The sequence below is a fragment of the Puma concolor genome, chromosome D3 (assembly GCF_028749965.1).
Source record: "Puma concolor isolate L17-30 chromosome D3, mPumCon1.1.hap2, whole genome shotgun sequence".
NCBI classification, from domain to species: Eukaryota; Metazoa; Chordata; class Mammalia; order Carnivora; family Felidae; genus Puma; species Puma concolor.
Window position 1 is genome coordinate 76774452 of NC_141678.1, and position 23584 is coordinate 76798035.

The following is a 23584-nucleotide window of genomic DNA, read 5'->3' on the forward strand; positions in this document are numbered from 1 at the left end:
GGAAAAAAAAAATTAAAAAAAAAATATGACAGAACTTAGTAAAACGTCCAGTTCTGTTTAGAATAGCAAGTCATGAAGGTTAAAACTCACAATTAAGTCCTTTTCAATCTCCTCATACACTTTATCCAGAGCTTCATCCCGGTTGGTTGAGGCTATACTGGCAGCCATAAACTTTTTATTCCATTCTTCAAATTCTTTTTCTTCAATTTCCTTGTAGCAAAGGCACAGAGTTCTAAGAGTCTCACTTGCAAAGATCTATTTAAAAGATCAGCCACCCAACAAAGACGAGTTAATTTTATGTAACTCAAGATCCAGTTTGAAATCTTTCTTTGAAGTAAAACAGTACGCGCGTTTAAAAAGAGGTCATGAAAGATAATGGACTCTGAATAAATACATTCTGTAGAGGAGATTAAACAAATACTTTGTTTTTCACTTTAAGTATTCTCAGGGTCCTATTTGTAGTTCCCAAATTAGTTAAAGAGAAAGGTATACATTTCCTCTAAATCAAGTCACTAGAGAGAAGAAAACTCTTTCTCGTAACCACACAGAAAATAACAGACAAGGGAGCTGCCTTGGGGTGTGATGATGTTGTAAACACAGGCCTGACAACTTTATAATTTGTTCCCACAAACTGTTACAAGCCCAATCAACTGTGGACTCTCGACCAAGCATTATATCCTCAAACCAGTTCGGAAATACCTGAGCCACCGTTAAAGCTGTGGTAAAACATTTTAATGAAAAAGAGTGGCTGGAAATTTTAATCATGGTGAACAGATTTAAGCTATTTTATTTTTTTTAATGTTTATTTATTCTGAGAGAGAGAGAGAGTGCGAATGGGTGAGAGGCAGAGAGAAGGAGAGAGAGAATCCCAAGTAGTCTCCATGCCATCAGCGCAGAGCCCGACTCAGGGCTGGATCTCATGAACTGGGAGATCATGACGTGAGCCAAAATCAAGAGTCAGACGCTTAACCTGCTGAGCCACCCAGGCGCCCCTAAGCTATTTTAAACAGTTTAAATATGAGCCAGTAAAAATGTTTTTAGTACTTCAGTCACATCTTGTTCCAACGCATCACCCAACTAAGTGTTTGCTTTCAAAGATTCTTTGGAAGGTTCTGCATCTGTTTGATTAAATTGCCAGTGTTCATATCCTCATGAGAAATGATCTATCGTAACTGCTTCAACCACCTATCAATCTTAAAACGAGACCCCCATAAGTAAACAACATATACAGGCTTCTTCCTCAAGGACCTTTGACTGGCCCCAAACTCGACCAGACCCAGGGAAGAAATCACCCTTTACTAAGCACTTACTAAATCCTGGGAATTGTGCAAGATCTTTCCCTTGCAAGGACTCTCTTTGGTAGGAATTACCCTCTTCCTCTTTCACACAGGTCATTAATGCTTCAGCTAGGCGTCAACTGTTTCCCCCAAGGACACAAAACAGGCGAAGAGGCAGGACTGGGATACCAGGTCTGATGGGTATCCTCCATACTTCATTGCCATCATTAATAGAACCAAAACCATGTGAGGATTGGTAAGCAATTCCAAGAGAGAAATTTCCAGAAGCATTCTGAATAACTGCAGTATCATTGGACTAAGTTCACATTCCCCTTAGATAACAAATTTGAAGTAATGAAGACCAAACTGATTTGCTAACAAAGGTAGAACTCAGTTATCCGACGCATTGCTTTGTCACACCCCATCCTACATGAATGCTTTCTTTCCTTCATTGTCCCTTAAGAGGTTGGTGGGATTCTTGGAGGCCACACAGATACTAAGGCTACAGCTCACTATAGTTACGTGGCTTGCTCAAGGTCACTGGAAGACAGACCAGTCATTCCCCCGGGCCCGTCCTACAGATGCTGCCAACCGGGAGGCCGGGAAAGAACACCATGGTCATGTCCTAGGAAGTCAGCAGCAGGGGCAGAACCAGAACACGGCTGCCATTTTCCTACACTGGTGCTCTTTCCACACAACTGCACTAAGACAACAGAAGGGTCAACAGTTCACACAGAGCTTTCATTTCAGCTCACAAGACAGTATCAGAAAGGAAGTTTGCAATCTGCGGCAGAAAGGGTGACGGTGGGACTTACATCCAGGGCATCCTGTGTCTCTTGTTTTGTTGGATTCATCTGATGTAACCGTTCATAAATCACTGTGTCAGCGCCTTTGCAATAAAGCCTGATGTTGCCTTCTGGGGTTCTCACTAGTAGTAAGAGAAGGAAAAGCAAATCATAAAGTTAGCTTTGATTTCTTAATAGAAAACTACATTTCTAAAGTTGATTTGAAGGGTGACTCTGCTAATAATTCACCATTAGTTTAAAATCATAAATGCACCTAGAAAAACTTCCCTCTCAGCAAAGTCGGTAAGCCACTATCTACATACAATGAAATATAGTGAAATAAATACGAAAGGAATGCTGTAGTCAGCTCAGCTTTTCCTATCCTTACTTATTCTCTCAGCAAATATTGACTGATTCCCTACTATGTGCCATGCCCTGTGCTAATATCTTCTATAATGCCTTCTTTGTCCATGCTGTAGGAATCTTTCTTACCTATAAACCTGGGACGCTTACTGCCTTTAATACTCAGACCAGAACATGACTCCTTGTGACCATTTTCTTGGATTTTTGGATCTGTGAGATAATTTAATGATAGTACGTGCCTCAGAGCTAACTTGATTTTGAGTTCAAGGTAAATGCCAGACATGATAATCGGCCTAGATCAGTGCTAGGCACACAGAAAGCACTCAGTAAAATGTGCCCAATCAGAGTTCAGTAGACAGTTGAACTTGTATATTTTTCTTGGTGAAAAACTCAATCTCATAGTGGAGAAATCTCATGAACACTTTCTGAGCAATCAAACCTAACATCACGAATAACCCTGTGCTTCCAGATGTGATATGCTGGGAGGACACAGCACCAATCCATGCACCCTTCCTGCCAACGATGCGTAACTTGAATTCAGTCACGAGGGAATATCAGACAGATCCATTTGTCCGTATATATATATAACAGTTTCTCCATATGGAGACCAAAGTTAACAATCACCTACTGCAGTATGCAATCTTGGGTCTTGAACCAAGAAGGAAGGAAGAAAGAAAGGGAGGGAGGGAGGCAGGGAAAAGAAAATTTCTGGTAAAATCTGAAAACATCCTGCAGATTAGATAATAATATTGTCTCACACTGAATTTTCTGATTCTGATCATCGTATTTACATATAAGTGAATGTTCTTGTTCATAGGAAATACCTACTTAGGTATTTAGGGGAAAGGAGCCTTAGCTCTGCAATTTACTCTCCGATGGCTCGGGAAACAAGAATCTGTATATGACGAAAATGACAACACGTGGCCAATGCCAACAGTCGAGTTAGAGAATACAAGAGTTCTCTAAACCATTTTTGCAATTTTTCTGTAAATTTGAAATTGTTTCTAATTGTGAACTTAAAAATTTCAATATTGGGAAGCCACAGTGAATGGCAGCCTGCCCTGGAGATTCACTTCTGCTCCATCAGCACAGCCTTGCTTTCCTCTGAACCCGTCCTGCTGCTTCTCCCTTCCCTGCCACCAAGTGTAGGGCAGACAGGCTCGGACGGCCTCACAAAACCAAAGCACGTGTTATGGACCCACCACCCACTGTTACCACCGAAGGTTCTGCAGCCTGCAGCCGCAGCTCACATTGCTGAAGAATGTCAACATTTGCAAGACTCAAGATAAACTGCCATTGTCCCCGTGAGTGATGGACCCCATGCAGAATAAAGGGAAAAAAGGTGTTTCAAGAAGTCCATGGAAATCTCCCAGGAGCTGAGTGGTCCCTCCATCGCCTGTTTTATTCTGGTGCCATGAAATCAAATGCATAAAAGGCAACCTCTCAATGAGCGATTCGCAGACACACTCTTGAGGGAAACCTACCAATTATAGACATTCGCTTCCGGTCACTGTTGAAGTCCAAAATGGCAAGAACACTGTAGGTCCTCTCGGTCCCCAATTCACTGATGGTGATCGTGTTCTGGGTCCTGGCGAGAAAGGCAAATCCAAAGTTCCTGGCAGCACTCACCAGAGCGCCTTCGTCAGGAGAGGCCGCCTGGTAGTTGAGCTGACCTAACAAAGGAGGCAGGAGAGAAAACCAGAAAATCTGTAAAAACCAGACAGAGGGCTCACTGTTGAGGCTCACACGGGGGGCAAGGATGTCTCACAAAGTCCAACACATCCCCAAGAAAACAAATCATTGATTCTTAAAGAGTATGCCAACATTAACACTTTTCTTTTTCTCTTTGTTTTAACGTTTATTTATTTTTGAGAGAGAGAGAGAGACAGAGTGCGAGCAGGGAAGGGGCAGAGAGAGAGGGAGACGCTGAATCCGAAGCAGGCTCCAGGCTCCGAGCTGTCAACACAGAGCCTGATGCGGGGCTGGAACCCATGAACAGCAAGATCACGACCTGAGGCGAAGTTGGACGCTTAACCGAATGAACCACCCGGGCGCCCCAACACTTTTCTTTTTTTTTAAAAAAATTTTTTTTTTCAACGTTTATTTATTTTTGGGACAGAGAGAGACAGAGCATGAACGGGGGAGGGGCAGAGAGAGAGGGAGACACAGAATCGGAAACAGGCTCCAGGCTCTGAGCCATCAGCCCAGAGCCTGACGCGGGGCTCGAACTCACGGCGCGCGAGATCGTGACCTGGCTGAAGTCGGACGCTTAACCGACTGCGCCACCCAGGCGCCCCTGCCTCAACACTTTTCAAACTTTATGGTTTTATTTCTAATTACAAACAGTAATATAAACCAGAGGAAAAGAAGACAAGTGTCCAGGAATAGGAAAACAAATTCCCAGACTGCCACCATCCAGAGGAAACACAGAGCCACTGGCATGCTCTTATCATTCTTTCCGGTCCTTTCGAAAATGCCGAATTAGGTAATAGTTTCTATCATACGTTTACATTCTTGTTATTTTGACCCAATATTCTGAGCATGTTGACATAACTTTAAAAATTCTTTCTAAACATTATTTTAATGAATGTAAACACGTCCCCGTTTTTCCAATTATACGCACTTAGGCTATTTCCAAATTTTCTGCTCTCAAAAATAACATTGTAGTGACCATTTTGCAGGTGTATAAAGGTTTGACTGACTGTTTTCTAAGGATAGCTTCCTAGAGTGATAATACTGAGCTAAACAAAACTGGTAATTTTGGGGGCACCTGACTGGCTCAGTCGGAAAAGCATGTGACTCTTGATCTTGAGGTCGAGAGTTCGAGCCCCACATTGGGCATAGAGATTACTTAAATAAGTAAAACATAAAGAGAGAGAATACTGATTTTTTTCAAGTCTATTGGTATATATCAGTCATTTGTTTTCCAAAAGGGTTGTATACTTTATCTTTGCTCTGGAAGAGTGTACTTTCTTCAGCATAGCCATATTAAAATAAAACCTCAACATTCATCAGTCTGTTCAACCTCTTGATGTTTAAAGTCAATTAATGGGAAGCTGCCTTCTCTTCACAAGGACGCTTCAACAACTGGAATAAATGTCACAACGTTGAGTGAAAGAAGCCAGACACGCAAGTCTACACTGCGTGATTCCGTCTACACAGACCACGAAACCGACGAAGCGTCCCTGTGCTATTCCAGGTCAGGACTAGTGCCCCTCGAGGGGCAATGACTGGAAGGGAACACCAGGGGACTTCTGGGGGATTCATAACGGTCGGTTTTTTAAAATCTGGGTGCTCGTTGGGGCGCCTGGGTGGCGCAGTCGGTTAAGCGTCCGACTTCAGCCAGGTCACGATCTCGCGGTCCGTGAGTTCGAGCCCCGCGTCAGGCTCTGGGCTGATGGCTCGGAGCCTGGAGCCTGTTTCCGATTCTGTGTCTCCCTCTCTCTCTGCCCCTCCCCCGTTCATGCTCTGTCTCTCTCTGTCCCAAAAATAAATAAACGTTGAAAAAAAAAAATTTAAAAAAAATAAAATCTGGGTGCTCGTGACACGGGAGGATTCAGTTTGTGAAAACCTCCTGAGCTACATGCTGGGCTCCGTGCACCTGTTGTACTCCAGTAAAAAGTTGAAAAAGATTTTCCGTTTTTCTACTTTCGTTATTCTGCTTCAAAGCAGAAGGAAAAGTACTTCCACGGTCAGGTGAATGTTTACAGAAAAAAGGCATTTCCTTTTCCACCATGGTTTGAGCAGGAAGCAGACCATGGATGGATGGGCAGCTTTTGAAAACATCAGGCTACACAGAAGGAGAGGATGCTCCTGGGGGAATCGGCTATAGGGAGGGCTGTACCCCCGCACGCCTGCTCAGATGGCTCACTCCAAGTCAGTATCAATCAATTCCCAATTAGTAATTAAAGAGGACACTGTAGGTTGTTTTCTGCTCACCCAGAAAGGCATACATCAGAAGTTACGAATGTACACGCCAAATCCATCCATTTCCTCAAGCACACATGGCTGCCAGAGGGCAAACTATTTTTTTAATGTTTATTTTGAGAGAGAGGGAGGGAGGGAGGGAGGGAGGGAGGGAGGGAGGCAGAGAGTGCAAGTGGAGGAAAGGCTGAGAGAGAGAATCCCAAGAAGGCTCCAACTCAGGGCTCGATCCCATGAGCTCGAGACCACGACCTGAGCCGAAATCAAGAGGAGGACACTCAACCGGCTGAGCTGCCCAGGAGCCCCGGGAGCTGAACAAGCAGCAGTGGGGACACAACCACTTCAGCAAGTGTAGCTGGCACAGTGATCTCCCCGCGTCATGCTGACGGCAAGCTTACTTCCAACAGAAAAAGAGCGACGAAATGATAAAAGGTGGTAAAGTTCCCATGACTGAGACAATCATATCTGGAGCAAACACTGATATTGTTATCATGACCAAAAAAACCCCACAAAAAACCCTCCCACTTGGTTCGAGCAATAGAGTCACAGAATTGCAGGCTAATGGAGACAGGAAGAAATTCAGAGAGCTGGTCCAAACTCCAACTTGATGTTTGTAGGAAGAAACCAGGACTAAAAAATAATCCTCTGCAGTCATTTCTGGCGAGAGCCCTTTTATTTACTCTACACTCAGAGGCAACCAGAGAGGCATTGTTTTCTTTCATAAACTAATTTGCGGAGCAGGAAAACGGCGCCAATGAAAAAAGATGCTCAAACCTCAAATCCCGTCTCTGGTGATTCTGACACCGTAGCTTCCTGTGGCAGATACGAGCCCACCCCCTGGTCACCTGCCCTGAAACAAGTTACCTCTCAGACCACTCCTTCCCCTCAACAATCTCACCCCCTTCAAGTCACGCGCTGAATGCCCTCCCCACCCCCCCCCATCTATGGCTTCCTCATCCTTCCCAAAGACCCCACCATAATCCAGACCCTCAGTTTCCAACCCAGTCTTCCGTGTCTCCAGGCTCCCGCCTCCTCAACGCCACCTCTAATCACAGCACATCCTGACTTAATGACCTGCAGGTGAAGAAGAGGTCCCCAAGCCTTCCACACCCTGCTCTCACACAGCCTCTGCAGGAGGTAGGAATCAAAGAGGGCCCCAAGGACCCTTCCCTCCCCCCCCCACCCCCAGTATAACAGCACCTCCTTCCAGTTATTCAAAATGCTAGTCTAGGTACTGCTTGGAAGGGATCTTGCAGATGTAATGAAGGCCCAAATCAGTTGACCTCAAGACAGGGTGATTATCTGAGTGTTCCCCACCTAATTAGGTGAGTCCTTAAAGACACAGGGCTTTTCCTAGGGAGAGAGTTTCAAAGCATATAAGGGGTTCCACGGAAGAGGGATTCTCTCTTGCTGGCTTTGAAGATAGAGGGGGCCACGTGGCCGGGAAGAAGGGAGGCCTCGGTCCTTCAGCTGCGGAGAACTGAATCCTGCGCTCCCACGTGAGCTCGGAGGAGGACCCCGAGCTCCAGATGAGAACGTGACCGACCTTGATTTTGGGGAGATCTTGCGCAGAGAACCCTGTCATGCATGCCCAGGCTTCCGACCTAGGGAACAATGAGCTAAAGAATGGGTGTCTTCAGCTACTGAGTTGTGGAAATTCATTACAGTTGTGGAAATTCAACAGAAACCCGATGCCTCCTCTCCACACCTTGCCCCCATGGGCCTCCACGGGGACTCAGCACTCGGGCCACACACACTGTCTGCTCCACTAGGCAGATGTGTATGGCAACAGATATGAAAGGATTTCCTCCCTTCTCCTGTCGATGTTATGCGTAATAAAAGACTGACCAGTCTCCGTTAGTCTTACAAAGAGAGAGAAAACACAGGAGCAAGGCACCCCACCCCAGGGATTGCAAGGGGATCCCACCGGAAGGGATTCTGACCTGCCGTCTGAGTCACACAGGTCCTTGTACCTTCTGGGGTCTGAATGTCCTTACCTATCATACCTGGAGGAGGGGTTCCCAAGGTCTTTCCAAGAGACCCTTTCAAGGTACTTCATGTATCAAAACCAATTTCTCTTTTAACCTCCTCCCACTAGAGATCAAGCCGTTCTCCATTCATAGTGGCTAGAGCAATGGCCCATCACATGCTGTGTGAGAGAAGTTTCCTCAGGAGGTACAATTCTCTGCCTCAGCAGACAGTGGGACAGAGACCAGCACAATGTGAGGTTGAAAGGAACCTTGAATTCCAACCTTCTGCTCGCAACACTGAGGAAGTTGATGCTTGGACCGAAGATCCTGGTCTACACTGGGTGCTCCGGTAGGAACCAAAGCTGGGCTGGCCCATCTCCAGCCGAATAGGGCTCTTCCCATAATATCCCAGTGAAAAGAAGAGAAAATAGAGACCATAGAATTATATTTGCCTAAGTTGGCTGGTTAGCTCTCAAAATGCCACCCCCCCACACACATACACAAAAGGATGAATAATTTCACTAATGAGTCAAGACCTAAAATAACCAAGTTGCTCAGAAAGATCATGCTTGATTCTTATCGTATGAGTAAAACGTGGTTGTCTAGAAAACAGACTTTGACCTCTACATGAGTTATTCATGACCTGGCATGTCTGTCTTCCTCCACTTTGGCTGCTAATAACCTTCCATGTATCTGCCCCAATTTGAATTCCGCTGTCATCTTGCTTTATTGGACCATTATGCCCATGCTTAAAATGGATTTCTTTGAAACTTGCTGAAAGATAGCACATAGAGGTTTTACACATTCAGTTTTTCTGCGTATTCCCCCTCTGGAGATTTCGCACTTGCCACACACAAAAGCTCAGGGTCAGAAAACAGAAAGGCACCTTCCTGTGCTGCACTCACTCAAGTGCAGGATGGGCAGGCAGCCTGCGCTTCCCTGCAGAAATGCCAAAAGGGTTCCATTTCCTCTTTCTATAACGCACAGGTGTGTAACTTAGTGTAATGTCCATATGTGAAAAAATGGCTTTCACTGACATCGGACAAATTTGCTATAACAAAGCTGGCACGAGCTGCGTTTAAGAACTCTGCAAAGGAGGGGCACCTGGGTGGCTCAGTCGGTTAAGCGTCCAACTCTCGATTTCAGCTCAGGTCATGATCTCACGATTCGTGAGATCAAGCCCCACATCAGGCTCCCTGCTGCTAGCACGGAGCCTGCTTGGGATCCTCCCTCTCCCTCTCTCTCTGCCCCTCCCTTGCTCACTCTCTGTGTCTCTCAAAATATATAAATAAGCATTTTTTAAAAAAGAATCTACACGTCAGCTTTGCTGGTTCCCATGCAAATACACGTTAATTATGCTCCTTCCGATGAAAAAGGCACCTTAAGGAAGCCGAGGCTCTGGCGGGTATTATTTCAAACCCCAAACATATCTGAATCTAGAAAATAAATTCTCTCTGAAATTATTTTGCAGTAAAGATTGTTCAAGTTCGAAGTCCAGCCACGATCCAGATAAGACTTGACTCTTCACGCTCAATAAATGTCAAGTAATAACAGGGCGGGAAGATTGTGATTCTTCTCGCATAATGCAAGAGTCAATCGTTTCTTTTAACGATAAGATTGCACTTGCAAAGTGATAAACGCATTGGGAGCTATCCCTGTGAAGAAGATGTGCATTTTCATAGACTGGGGGCTTGTCTCACGCTTTGCTGCCTCGTAGACCATCAGGGTGGATGCTCACCCAGACGTGTCATGCATACTACCCAACGTGCATTTGGGCGCCGGGCACGAGTTACCTGGAAACTAAAAACCTGGGCCCCCGTGTCTGAGATGCCAGGAAACACTCACCATCAATTCTGTCCACCATGACCGTGTGGCAGACTGCAAGCAAGAAGAAAAACTGCCGAACTTCCGACTCTTTCCCCGACTGGATTTGCTCGATAAGATAGTGGTCGTAAAACGCAAGCTTCCCGTCAGCAAACGTGTTCCAGCTGAAATCCACTTGCTGAAACAGGTGGGGGAGGACGAGCAAATGTGATTTTAAAAATAACAGCGTGGGCTTAGCAAATGATAGAAGCTTCTCTTGGAAGCCAAGTCTTTATGGAAAAATTTTCTTAGGATTATAATGCACTTTTTAAAAAAAAAAATTTTTTTTTAACGTTTATTTATTTTTGAGACAGAGAGAGACAGAGCATGAACGGGGGAGGGGCAGAGAGAGAGGGAGACACAGAATCGGAAACAGGCTCCAGGCTCTGAGCCATCAGCCCAGAGCCCGACGCGGGGCTCGAACTCACGGACCGCGAGATCGTGACCTGAGCTGAAGTCGGACGCTTAACCGACTGCGCCACCCAGGCGCCCCTATAACGTACTTTTTAATGTGTCAAGAGGCTCACCCTTGTCTTAAAACAAAAAGACATCCTGTTGTGGGTTGAATTGTGTTCCCTCCAGCCCCCAAAGATATGTTGAAATCCCAACTCCCGGTGGCTGTGACTATGACCTTATTTGGAAATAAGGTCTTTGGAGATATCATCAAGTTAAGATGAGGTCACATTGGAGGATGGTGGGCACTAGTCCAATGTCTGGTGTCTTTATAAGAGGAGGGAGATCTGGACACAGACACACAGATACCCAGGGAGAGCGCCATGTGACAATGGAAGCAGACATCTAAGTGTTGGGTCTGTAAGCCAAGGAACACCAAGGGTTGCAGGCAAGCACCAGAAGCTAGGAAGAGGCCAGGGCAGATTCTTCCCTAGAACCTCAGAGTGAGCATGGCCCTGCTGATACCTTCATTTCAGACTTCTAGTCTCCAGAGCTGTTGTAGAATTTCTGTTCTGTTTCTAGAATAGCTGTAGAATTTCTGTTGTTCTAAGCCACCCTTTTTGTGGTAGTTCATTACAGCAGCCATAGGCAACTAATACACCCCCAAACCCTCCCTTCAGTTAAAGGACTCACCTCTGTCTTGCTGTGATTGTTTTGAGAAGCGTCCCGATGGTCTCCTGAGAAACAAACAGGACAAGGTAAATGGAGTCTTCCCCTGCGTGCAGAGGTCCCTCCTCCTCCCCCTTGCTTTGGTTCTAAGGGTCCCGGCCTGTTGGGGACAGCTTTCAAGTTTAGAATGATTTTCACATTTTTCAAGAGTTGTAAAAACCAAACAGAACATAACAAAGAAGAAAGTCTGATACGAACCACCTTTGGCTTGCAATGGCTAGAATATTTCCTATTGGGCTCTCTACAGAAGGAGTTTGCAGACCCCTGGTCTAGAGGTTGAAACACTGGTGCTTCTCTTGTTCCATACCGCATCCTCCTCTGGGGCCAGACCCCTGTCCTCTGAAGTGCTTTATCTATCCCCCAGCTAGAAAGGGACTGTCACCATGTACGTGAGAACCACTTCCTTAATTCCCCAGTGTCCCATCTTCTTCATGGGCTCCCACATCTGAGATGCCCCTTCTGTGAAAACATATTCATAGTATAGTTTTCTACAAGGAGAAAGCACAGTGTTCCTGTAGCTATTAAAAAATTGTATTAAGTCTTTATTTAAAAGTTAGAGCATTCGAATTGAATACAGTATTAGCCTGAATATTTTTGTTAAAATACAGCATGTTTCAGAATATTAGAATGGAAATCACCTTTTTCAAAATAATCGGGTGGCATAGATATAACATAAAATTTATCACCCTAACCATTTTTTTTAAGTTTATTTTGAGAGAGAGAGAGAGAGAGAGAGTCTGCAAGCAGGGGAGGGGCAGAAAGAGAGAGGGAAAGAGAGAAGCCCACGCAGCCTCATGCTGCCAGCAAAGAGCCTGACGCGGGGCTTGATCTCACGAACTGTGAGATCATGACCTGAGCTGAGGTCAAGAGTTGGATGCTTAACCAGCTAAGCCACCCAGGCACCCTGACCTTAGCCATTTTTGTTTTAGTGTTTATTTATTTCTGAGACAGAGAGAGACAGAGCATGAGCGGGGAAGGGGCAGAGAGAGAGGGAGACACAGAATCCGAAGCGGGCTCCAGGCTCCGAGCGGTCAGCACAGAGCCCGACGCGGGGCTCGAACTCACGAACCGCGAGATCATGACCTGAGCCGAAGTCGGTCGCTCAATCGACTGAGCCACCCAGGCGCCCCAGACCTTAGCCATTTTGAAGTCTGTAGTTCAGTGACACTAGATACAATCACGCTGTTGCATAACATCGCCACCGTCCACTCCATAGCTGTTTCATCTGGTAAAGTCGCAGCTTTGTACTCATTAAACAATAACTTTGCATCCTCTCTTGCCCCCGGCCCCTGGCAACCACCCATTCTACTTCCTGTCTCTATAAATTTGACTGTTCTCAGGCCTCATATAAGTGGAATCATACTAACTGCACCCTTGTGTGTCTGGCTCATTTCACTGAGCACCGGGTCCTCAAGGTTTATCCACACTACAGCGTGTGTCAGAATGTTTTCCTTTCTTAAAAAAAATTTGTTTTCAAATGTCTATTTTTTAGGGGCGCCCGGGTGACTCAGTCAGTTAAGCATCCGACTTTGGCTTCGATCGTGATCTTGTGGTCCGTGAGTTCGAGCCCCGTGTCGGGCTCTGTGCTGACAGCTCAGAGCCTGGAGCCTGCTTCGGATTCTGTGTCTCCTTCTCTTTCTGCTCCTACCCTGCTCATGCTCTCTCAAAAATAAACATTAAAAAAAAATTTTTTTTAAGTACTGTGGCAAAAGAATGTAAAACACTGTATTAATAATTTAAAAAAAAATTTTTTTTTCAACGTTTTTATTTTATTTTTGGGACAGAGAGAGACAGAGCATGAACAGGGGAGGGGCAGAGAGAGAGGGAGACACAGAATCGGAAACAGGCTCCAGGCTCTGAGCCATCAGCCCAGAGCCTGACGCGGGGCTCGAACTCACAGACCGCGAGATCGTGACCTGGCTGAAGTCGGACGCTTAACCGACTGCGCCACCCAGGCGCCCCTAATAATTTTTAAAAAAGGTTTATTTTTTAGAGAGTGAGAGACAGAGCATGAGTGGGGGGGGCGGGGGTGGTCAGAGGGTGAGAGGGACAGAGCATCCGAAGCGGGCTCTGTGCTGATGGCACTCAAACCCGTGAGCCGTGACATCTTGACCTGAGCCGAAGTTGGACGCTCAACTGACTGAGCCAAGCAGGCGCCCCAGAATGTTTTCCTTTTTAAGGCTACACCAGGTTCCGTTGTATGTGGGACCACATTTTGTTTATCCGCTCATCCACTGACTCACATTTGGGTTGCTTCCACACTTTAGCTACTGTGAATAATGCTCGTATGACCGTAGTTGTGCGAAGATCTCTTCCGGTCCCTGCTTTTGGTGCTTTCGGGATCCCCTCCGAAGCCAGATCACATGGTAATTTTGTGTCTGATTTCTTGAGGAGTGTGTGCCTGTTTCTGACCTCTGATCTCTCCCACGCGTGCGTTCCCAGTGCCGCCAGCGAAGCCACTTCAGGACTCGGCCCCAAGTGGCCACCGGGGCCGTGCGCCCGGACGGCACCAGCAATTCTGGGACGGCAGGTGCTGGTCACGCATGCTCAGGGATGGAGCGATGGCTTCCACTCACCATATATTTGCCCGTTGATGCAGCACTTCTTGAAAGTCATGATGTTTTGCGTGAGCGTCCCTGTCTTATCAGAGAAGATGTAATGGATCTGCCCAAGCTGCTCATTCAGCGTGGTGGTTCTCGCCTTGGCGGGCGTGTCCTTCTCAGGATAGTACATCTGCAGGTCCCAGTTTATGAAGTAACTCTGTCCCAGACGGATCACCTCCACGCTAGGAAGGCAAGACAACACATTAGCGTGGACGGTGCTCTCCGACACGAGAGGCAGGCGGCGAGCTTTGTCTCGACTTGTGCGCACCACGGCGAGCTGCTCATCTGCCAAGAGACAAGCCACGTGGTGGCCCGTGGGCCAAGCCTCTGGGTTCTCCCGACCAGACACCTCCTTCTCCAGCTTCAGGGTCAACGCACCTCGTTTGGTGCGATTTCCCACTCATTCCTGACAACATCTGGCCACAGCACCCCACGCTCAGAACACAGCCCTGTGGGACCAGGGACATGGTGATGATGTGGCAATCTCTACTCTCTTTTCTCTCATTCCCATCACACTCGGGACACCTGGAATGGCCGTGTTCACCCCTGCCCCCGTCATTCCCATGTTTACCTCTGCCCCCGGTTGTCGATGAGGTTCCACTAGGTTACAGAATCGGTGTGCTTTTGGCAAATGACCCCTACGTTGTGATTCCACACTTTGAAAAAACATAGTGTTTTCTCCCCCTAAAGTCTTATAAGGTTATAGACTGTCCCAAATAAGACAGTCTAAAGGAATCATCACAATTTGAAAACTCTAAGGGATTAAATGTATCTCAGTTATAAGGAAGCTGTTTACATATCCAGCAATTGTTAACTGGGCAAAAGATGTCTTTATAATAAGTTAAAGAGGTGGAAAAAGAACTCCCTCCCTCCCCCTGTTAATATTTCCTGAGTGCCTACTATGTACAGACAGCATTCTAGGTACAGTGGGGGGGGGGGGGCGGGGGGCTCCCCAGGGAAACAGACCCAACAAAACCTCTGCCTTCAAGGAGGTTACCTTCTAATGAGGACAAATCCACAAACCTGTACATCTATCATGTGGTGAAAATCCCCCACAGAAAATCAAAGCAGGGTGAGAACAGAATAAGGGATAGCGTGATATTTAAGACGGAGTGGTGTTGGAGCAGAGACCTGAAGCAAATGAAAGAGCAACTATGTAGATAAGAGGGAAGAACGTTCCAGACAGAGACCAGAGCAGGTGCAAAGGCTCTGTGGCAGGTACTGGCACCCGTGAGGACTATCAGGGAGGCTAAAGTTGGGGGAGACCAAGGAGGAGGTGGACGTATAAGAGGTTGTAGGAGCGAGGGGATGAACAGCACAAGACCATGCTGGGCCTTGTGGGTCACAGTGTGGCCTCCATAATGAGTTTATCCTGAATGAAATGGAAACAAAGGGTAGAAAACAAAGCAGAATGACCTGATCCACCTTGTGCTGTAGAAGGACCTTTATTTCTAAGAGAAAGAAGGAAACCATGTTAGTTACATGACATGACTTTCTAAAACCAAAAACAACATACACGGTTTATAACGTACATTCATGGTTTTAGACAAAATAATCTGTTTGGTAGCTCCCTCCACAAAGGTAAATCTTATCTCAGGTTTCTGTGGTTGTTTCTCCTTTTTTAAAGCGACTGCAAACACATGGCTCCCCAGGGCTCTACTTACTAGTGAACGAGCAATGTTAACGACATGTAATAAGATTAAAAATAAAACAAATGCACATGTAATAAAATTAAAATAAACTAAGTGCTCCTAATTACAGAAGTGTATGTGATCCTGTATGTCTCTGGGCTGTTACTTAATTGGAGGTCAAGGTAGACTCTGGCTGCTGGGGATATTCCAAGGCACAACTCCTCTTCCAATGGTCTAAAATCCAATTGATGAATGACAGCGAACTTTGACAGTAAAGAAAGAAAAAAGTAAAAAAAAAAAAAAGAAGAAGAAATCTCACTCAGCAAGGTGATCACTGTTTGTCACAGATATGACCCTGACTCCTTTATTACGCTTCAGATTAAGATAAGAAACAGAACATTTTGAGAGGCTGAATGAGGGCAGGGAGAGAGGCATTCCCAGCAAGCATTTTACAGGCAATGGATGTACCAGGTGGTAATAAGGAAGACACAGAGAAGAGATTAGGAAGGCTCCTAAAAAGAAAAACAACTAAGTTTTCCCATGTCAGTCTAAATCTCCAGCTTTCTCCCAAGGTCCTTCCTGAAGCCTGGGCTTTGAGTCCACTGAGAAGCAATCTTACCAAGTGAGTGACTTCTGAACCCCGGTTCTCTTTATCTCTAAAGTGGTCAAGATACAAAGTGCTGTGCCTGGCACAGAACAGACACTCCAAAGTTAATTTCCTCTCCCTATATTACCCCCAATTCTGAAATGAAGCTATTTTCTTACTTGTTCTGTATGACCTTTGAAACAGTTATTGATAGAGATGAAGGGGCAAAGTTGGGAAAATATACTGCATTCTTCCTTAAAGCAAAAGGCCGAAGAGAGGACAGCCTTACCTGACATAGAGAGAGATGGGCACCATGGTGTTTAGAACAATGATGTAGCCCCAGAAATTTAGGAATCCGCGGTAGGAGGGTGTAAAGTCTTCTCCATCATAGAGGTACCAAGAATAATTGCCAACTTGAGCTTCCCAGTAAGCATGGCCGATGGCCAGACCAGCAGAAAGCAGAATGAGAACAACAAAGATCTGGAAGACATAACACACTGAAGTGTTTGGAAGATGGATCGCCAACCCCCAACCCCCAGAATCTCATAGATGCTAATTAACCTCACTCAGTACTCCAGCACATTTATGATAACTTAGTAGTCTGTAAACACAACACACTTAAAGGAAAAACAGTGCCTACGAAGGCTTTGAAAGCCTATTTGAGTTCTACGGTTGGTTGATTTATCCTACGTAATACATATAGGTGCAGTTTTCTTCCCAAAACTATTGTTCGAAAGAGAAGGTTGGTGTCTTGTATTCAAATCCTTAAACATTCTCACATTACAGTGCATCCTATCAATTACTTTTACTTTGAATAATACCATACTGTTGGGGGAAGGTACCTTAGGATGAAATAATTTCAGATAACGCTGAACTGGGACATTTATGGAAAATAGTTGATGGAAATAACTTTTTAAAGGAGAACACAAGGGAATTTCACCCTGATTCAGGTAATTATTCCTGAAGACTTCATTACCACTTAAGGTTTAGACCATTTCTGAAGCGGTACAGTGAGTATTCTGTTATGGAAATGACGAGTATATACTTCTGGGATGAATGCAAAAGTCGACCATCCCAGTGGTATTCGGATAATTGTGGTAGGAAGATGATTTCCAAGGACAGATTGAAATTTCTGGCCACAGATTCCAAAAGTGCTATATCTCAAAACCACAGGGCTCAGGATGAGAGAGGAACTCGTCGTGAGTACTCTGGCCATAACCGGGACAATGACACGGAAGATGCACATGAAAAGTTTTCACGAAATGGGAGATGGGAGAAAAAAAGAACTGTTTCTTCAATGTTATTACTTTTATACGACTTTAAATGTGTATATGTAATTAAAGTACGGTAAGTATTTGACGTCTCTAAAAACTTATGCATTCAAATTAAGCTAAATACTTGGGAAAAAAATTAATTCTCATTGGGAAATTGAAGCACTGCCCAACATCTTGGGGCTGGGCCTGAGACGCTGTCCTGCTTGCAAGGTTGGCCTTTGGCCGGCATCTAGGAACTTAGATTTTGGAACGGTTTCCTCTCTTCCTCCCCCTTCCTCTCCTTATTTCTTATTCCCTGATAAGAACGGCTCATGGTGCCTGTTTGTGTAAAACAATATGGTTTATGCTGATCCCCTACATTCCTTCAGGGCATCTGGAATTTTGGTACATCCCTGGCAGATGGGGCCTGTGTGACCAGATCCCAATAAAACCCCAGGCACTGAGTCTCCAATGAGCTTCCCTGGTAGAGACAACATTTCACATGGGCTGTCACAAGTTGTTGCTAGGGAAATGGAGGGTGTCTTGCCATGTGACCCTACTGGGAGAAGACTCTTGGAAGCTTGCACCTGGCTTCCTCCAGACTTTGCCTCATGAGCCTTTTGCCTTTGCTGATCTTGCTTTGTAAATAAGTCACAATAAGTCATAGCTATGAGGGCAACTAGATGTTGTATTCTGTGAGTCCTTCCAGTGAATCACCAAACCTGGGGGTGGTCTTGGGGGCCCTCAACACACTTTATATTTAGCCTTGCCTTATATTTAGACTTGTACACTACATGCTGGGGAGGAAAGTTTGCTTTTAAGAGAACTACCCCTGTGGGAAACTAATAGCAGTAAAATCAACCTTATGTTGACAGGAGCCCGGCCCCACTAACTTATCTCAGGCTCCCTGGTTTTCCAACTGGTCACTCCAGTTGACAAAATACTCAACCATTCAGGGGACCCTACAAGTGGAACCTCGGTTCCCAAAAGGATTCTCCGATTAGAATATGGCGTTTCTGAGGAAAAGTAAGAGAGTTCTCTCTCTTGGAATGCCTCACGCATTTTTCTACCTGGCCTGCAGAGGTTAAGATTTCTCTACATAAGAAAAACATACAACAAAATTAGAGTAAAAGATAGTAGTCTAGCCTCTTATCTACTGAAACGGAAAATAAATACCGTATAAACCATGTAGTTCATCAAGTAATCAATTTTAGTTCTTTTGAATCTGGTTTTCCCACTATTTTTCATTATTTTCGTGTCAGCACCTAAAAATGGAAAATTCAATACAATCAATAGTTGGGAAAATCAATGCTTCCTTTCATTTCGATGGAGAATGAACAGAAGAGCAATCCCCTCCTGTAAAGCTTAAAAGCACATATCAGGGGCGCCTGGTTAAGTGTCCGACTTCAGCTCAGGTCATGAACTCATGGTTTGTGAGTTCAAGCCCCACATCGGGCTCTGTGCTGACGGCTCAGAGCCTGCAGCCTGCTTCGCAGTCTGTGTCTCCCTCTCTCTCTGCCCCTCCCCTGCTTGTGCTCTGTTTCTCACTCTCAAAAATAAAATAAACATTAAAAAAAATCTTAAAAGCACGTATCACATCAATTTCCCAAGAAACTCTGAAATTACCCGCAAAAATGACCAATCCATGGCAGAAGTCGGTGTTCCTAATTACACAGCCACGTAATAAAATTTTATCAGCATCCAAAGGAAAACTTGTGTTTCTCCAAAATAGTGTTCCTGTAAACTTATCCAGTCGGTTATTAGGTTCTTCACATTCAACGAAACCTTCAGAAAAATATGATTCACATAAGTATTCACACATGAAAGATTTTCTGGTTTTAATTAATTGGGACTGAGTTGAGCAACTAAAATTGAAAACAAAGTAAGGCATGTCTGCACAAACCATCAAATGCTGCCAGTGAATTTTCTCTCTGGAGACACTGGTGTGTGATTTCCAGCGCCATTTTGAACTTGAGATTTGTTTCTCTAAAGGGAGAGGGAGAAAAGGAATTGAATGAACAAACTCAGGATCTCAAAAAGGCACATAAGAAAAATTGTGCAAAGTAACGTTAGGTATACATTAGCTTTTCCTATTTTCGAACTCTCAGTTTGCCTTGGAACTTGGAATTTAGTGAGGTTATTTCCTGAACTACAGAAAAACTCCTGACTTGGAAGATGCTGGTCCCCTTTGCTGTTTGTTTTTGTGGAGCACTATGAATGGGACGGAGGCATTTACAAGCTTCCTGTCCTCCTTCTTACTAACCTCTTACTGCCAGTCTAGACTTAACTACCACACTGCTATTTAAAAACTTAGCTTCTAGGGGCGCCTGAGTGGCTCAGTGGGTTAAGCCTCTGACTCTTGATTTCAGCTCAGGTCATGATCTCAAGGTTGTGAGATTGAGCCCCACATCAGGCTCAGCGCATTGGGATTCTCTCTCCCTCTCTCTCTCTCTCTCTTGCTCCTCCACCATTCATGTGCTGGTGCACCCTCTCTCTTGCTCTCTCTCTCTCTCTCAAAATAAATACACTTAAAAAAATTTTAGCTTCTTCACATTAAGATGATTCTACAAGACGTATTTGTTACGGAAAGTGCTTGGACTCTATCAATCTATTATTTTCCAGAGTGAACAACTGGATCCCCTATTTTTGAAAGATACTTCTATCTAGAAAATTAGGAAAGGAGGTGGGAACCTTACCCTCCAATACTTGGTATGCCCACCCACAGAGCAGGGAAGGTGTGTGCTCAGGGACACAGAGAGTCAGGCTGGGCATTGGGGCGGCGATGCTGTCTGCACATGACAGACATCCTTCTGCAGCCTCCACGAAGATAGACTCGGGGGTTTCCATATATTCAGAAGTTGACTGTGGCCCTCGACCTCCCCATTCTGTTTGTTCTGACAGGGCACGTAGGATTTGCTACCTTCGGAAAGCTTCCGAGTCTCTCACTCATGGGGATAATAGCTGTTTTATAGGTATGATTGATCACCTGACTAATTTATAGACCAAAGACAGACCTGGTTGCACCGAGATGATCTCAGCGCTCCACAAACAAGTTACGCGCATCGAGGGTGTGAGGAGGGCTGTTCGTATCAGAGGGGGTGATGCAGACACTAACCTGGGCAGCCAGCACAGGCGAGCACCGTCCCAGCCCTGCCACTTACTAAGTGACCTCGGGCTGGCTACTTCACCTCCTTGTGTCTCACTTTCCTCAAGGGCAATGTCAAGGTAATAATCTCATCGTGTCGCTGAGAAGATTAAGTGAGCTAACACATGAAGCTAATGCAACTTAGCAGGCACTCAATGAATGTATTCAAAACTGGTCAAAAACAGAACGCGATTCCCGTAAGGGCTCCTATACTAACCAAAGCCAACAAAGGGAAAACTCAGAGTCGTCCATTGACAAGCACTTTAAAAAATCTGTTTTCTCGGAAATTCATTACTGTGATCGTCCTTCACACGTGTGTGGACACTGCTCAGCTGTACGCAAAGGGCTCACGTGTCCATCCCTTTCAACCCTCCCTACAAGTGGGGGGAAGGGCAGGCGTGAGAGCCCCACTTTACAGACGGAACTGAAAAAAGAGAGGTTGGTCTGCTAGGGACACCGCGGGACAGCCAGCAAGGGGTAGAGGCAAGGCTAGATCTCGGGGCTTCCCTTCTGATGCAATTTTCGATGCAACGAATGCGCCTTTAACGGTCGGCCTGAAAACGGGCCCAGCCAAGACCCGCTTACCCATCCAGTTCAGCTGTTTCAACGTAGCAGAGGCTGTTGGGCTCGGAGCTGGACAGGAGCAGTGTGTCGGCCTGTGCAAAACAAGACACATCAACGATACTGACATCCCCAGGGCCAAACCGAGCGCCCGCGGAAGACGGGAGGATAATAGATGAGGGACGCGGGGCTTCTTCACTTACGGGGATAAAATCATTCTTTTTCAGCCGAATGACGTCTCCAACTTGAATCTCTTTCCACTTGGCAATCTTGAACCTAAATGTCAAAAGGAATGAGAGTTTACCGGCCTTTCAAAAGTTACTGGCAAAGGATTTGGAATTATTCTCTCTGGGAGCCAATGATTTCTGGGGAAACGTGAAGAGCCCAGAAAAAAGGTTTCCTGAAACTTCGCCAAATTTCATGATGAAACCCCATGAAGTGGTCACGTGAATCACAGTATCCTCTGAAGGGAGCGGTGATGATGGTAATGACTTTGATGTGTTCTTTCCGTGTGGCGTCATGGCAGGAAGGCTCGATGGGGCTACTCAAACGTGTGGCAAGGAGCTACTGGGCTCCTCCTCTCTTTTTGCTCACGTCCTGGGCTTCCAGTCTCCTGTTCTCTTGCCTCTGGGTTGTCAACCACCTGCTCAGGACGCGGGGCCCAGGTGGTCCCAGGACAGGAACACATTCTGGCTCCTGCACGGGCCACCTGGAATCCTCAGGGAACTTTCGAGCATGCCTCCTCCCTATTAAGTTGCCTTTTCAATGAGCACGCATTGCTTTTCTCATAAGCCTAATAAGGACACTGATAAAATGCAAAATAAAATTAAACAGATGACTATTTTTCTGTCTTAAGTTTCACAGGAAAGAGCCATTTAAATGTCTAACAAATCAACATTTTAAAAAGTTTTAAAATACAGTGGTCTGTGGGGGCGCCTGGGTGGCGCAGTCGGTTAAGCGTCCGACTTCAGCCAGGTCACGATCTCGCGGTCCGTGAGTTCGAGCCCCGCGTCGGGCTCTGGGCTGATGGCTCAGAGCCTGGAGCCTGTTTCCGATTCTGTGTCTCCCTCTCTCTCTGCCCCTCCCCCGTTCATGCTCTGTCTCTCTCTGTCCCAAAAATAAATAAACGTTGAAAAAAAAAAAAAAATTAAAAAAAAAAAATAAATAAAATACAGTGGTCTGTGTGAAAACTTTTCACACATAGAAAAGATACCCATAACAGAGATTATGAATCTATCACAACTAATAAACTTAGTATTTTCGGAGGCAGAACTCCAATTACCATGTTTGTCCTCCCATTAATTCATGGATAAGAGAGACCTGGAGATTGAAACTACAGTTTTGTTTTTTCATTTATTAAAAAAATTTTTTTTAATGTTTTTATTTATTTTTGAGACAGAGACAGAGCATGAACAGGGGAGGGGCAGAGAGAGAGGGAGACACAGAATCGGAAGCAGGCTCCAGGCTCTGAGCTGTCAGCACTGAGCCCGACACGGGGCTCGAACTCACGGACTGTGACATCATGACATGAGCTGAAGTCGGACGCTTAACCGACTGAGCCACTCAGGTGTCCCCCCCCCCCAACTTTAAAAAATTTTTTTAAAATGTTTTTATTTATTTTTGAGACAGTGTCTTTTCATTTAAAATACACTTTAAATATACGCTTATACCCCAGCGTGACCAATTTTATTAGAATCGAACACACACTTCTCCATCTCAGGATTTAAAAAAAAGGAATTTGGCTTATCTTTCAATAAATTAAGTCATAGTTTACATTTCAGCATCTCTAAAACTGTAAATTAGAATTTGCAAATGGGTGTCAAATTATAAACGAGCAAGTTAAGAACCTTCCTGCCACAGCTCTTTGGGGGTGTGAGTGGCAACTGTGTTGAGCCTTTCCACTGTGACATCTGGTTTCCCCTGGGGAGGTCCCGCTGCCCTGCCCCACAATGCCCAAGTCCCCACACAGGCTTGACCCTCCTCTAGGGGGAGCTGGAGCCATGGCCCTATCAGATATGCACTCTGACCCCCAAATTCAAGGCCACTCAGAGCTACTCTTTACCAGTGGAGTCAGCCAGGCTGTGAGCCATGGCCACAGTTGTGCGGGCTGGCTAAGAACCTACTGCTCTTCATCAGAGCAATTCTAAGTGATTTGAAAGGTACCCTTCAGAACCGAATCCATTTATTTGGGAGGGGAAAAAAGCCATCCCAACAGATGTATAGGCTGACGCAGTCTATCTCCAAATTAGACACAGTGGAACAGTGCCTGCAAATCACCTTATTTTTCTCAGTGTTGACACAAAAAAAGTCTTTGAACTGGGCCTTCATCACTATTTTTTTTTCTTTTTAGGGAAGTATAATTGGCATACAATAGCCTACAGTTTCAGGTGGACATCATAGCGACTCGACATTTTCCTAGTCGCTATTTTTAGCACTTGACTTTGTGGTTCTGCCTCCAGGTGCTTGCTCAGAAAACAACTCATTACTGGTCACAGTGGACA

General features: G+C 45.4%; 1 protein-coding gene across 2 annotated transcripts in view; it reads right to left on the bottom strand.

The window, feature by feature from the left end:
* ATP8B1 (ATPase phospholipid transporting 8B1) overlaps positions 1 to 23584 on the bottom strand; it is a 127892-nt gene that overhangs the window by 18731 nt on the left and 85577 nt on the right. For both annotated transcript variants that reach the window (XM_086683090.1, XM_086683091.1), the window contains exons 7-18: positions 21287 to 21359; positions 21108 to 21178; positions 19281 to 19363; positions 19004 to 19162; positions 18554 to 18642; positions 16414 to 16604; positions 13881 to 14089; positions 11269 to 11312; positions 10165 to 10321; positions 3910 to 4098; positions 2093 to 2205; positions 91 to 255 (exon numbers count right to left, since the gene is read on the bottom strand). In XM_086683090.1, the coding sequence (XP_086539216.1) occupies positions 91 to 255; positions 2093 to 2205; positions 3910 to 4098; positions 10165 to 10321; positions 11269 to 11312; positions 13881 to 14089; positions 16414 to 16604; positions 18554 to 18642; positions 19004 to 19162; positions 19281 to 19363; positions 21108 to 21178; positions 21287 to 21359 (1543 nt within the window). The remainder of the gene's footprint in view (positions 1 to 90; positions 256 to 2092; positions 2206 to 3909; positions 4099 to 10164; positions 10322 to 11268; positions 11313 to 13880; positions 14090 to 16413; positions 16605 to 18553; positions 18643 to 19003; positions 19163 to 19280; positions 19364 to 21107; positions 21179 to 21286; positions 21360 to 23584) is intronic.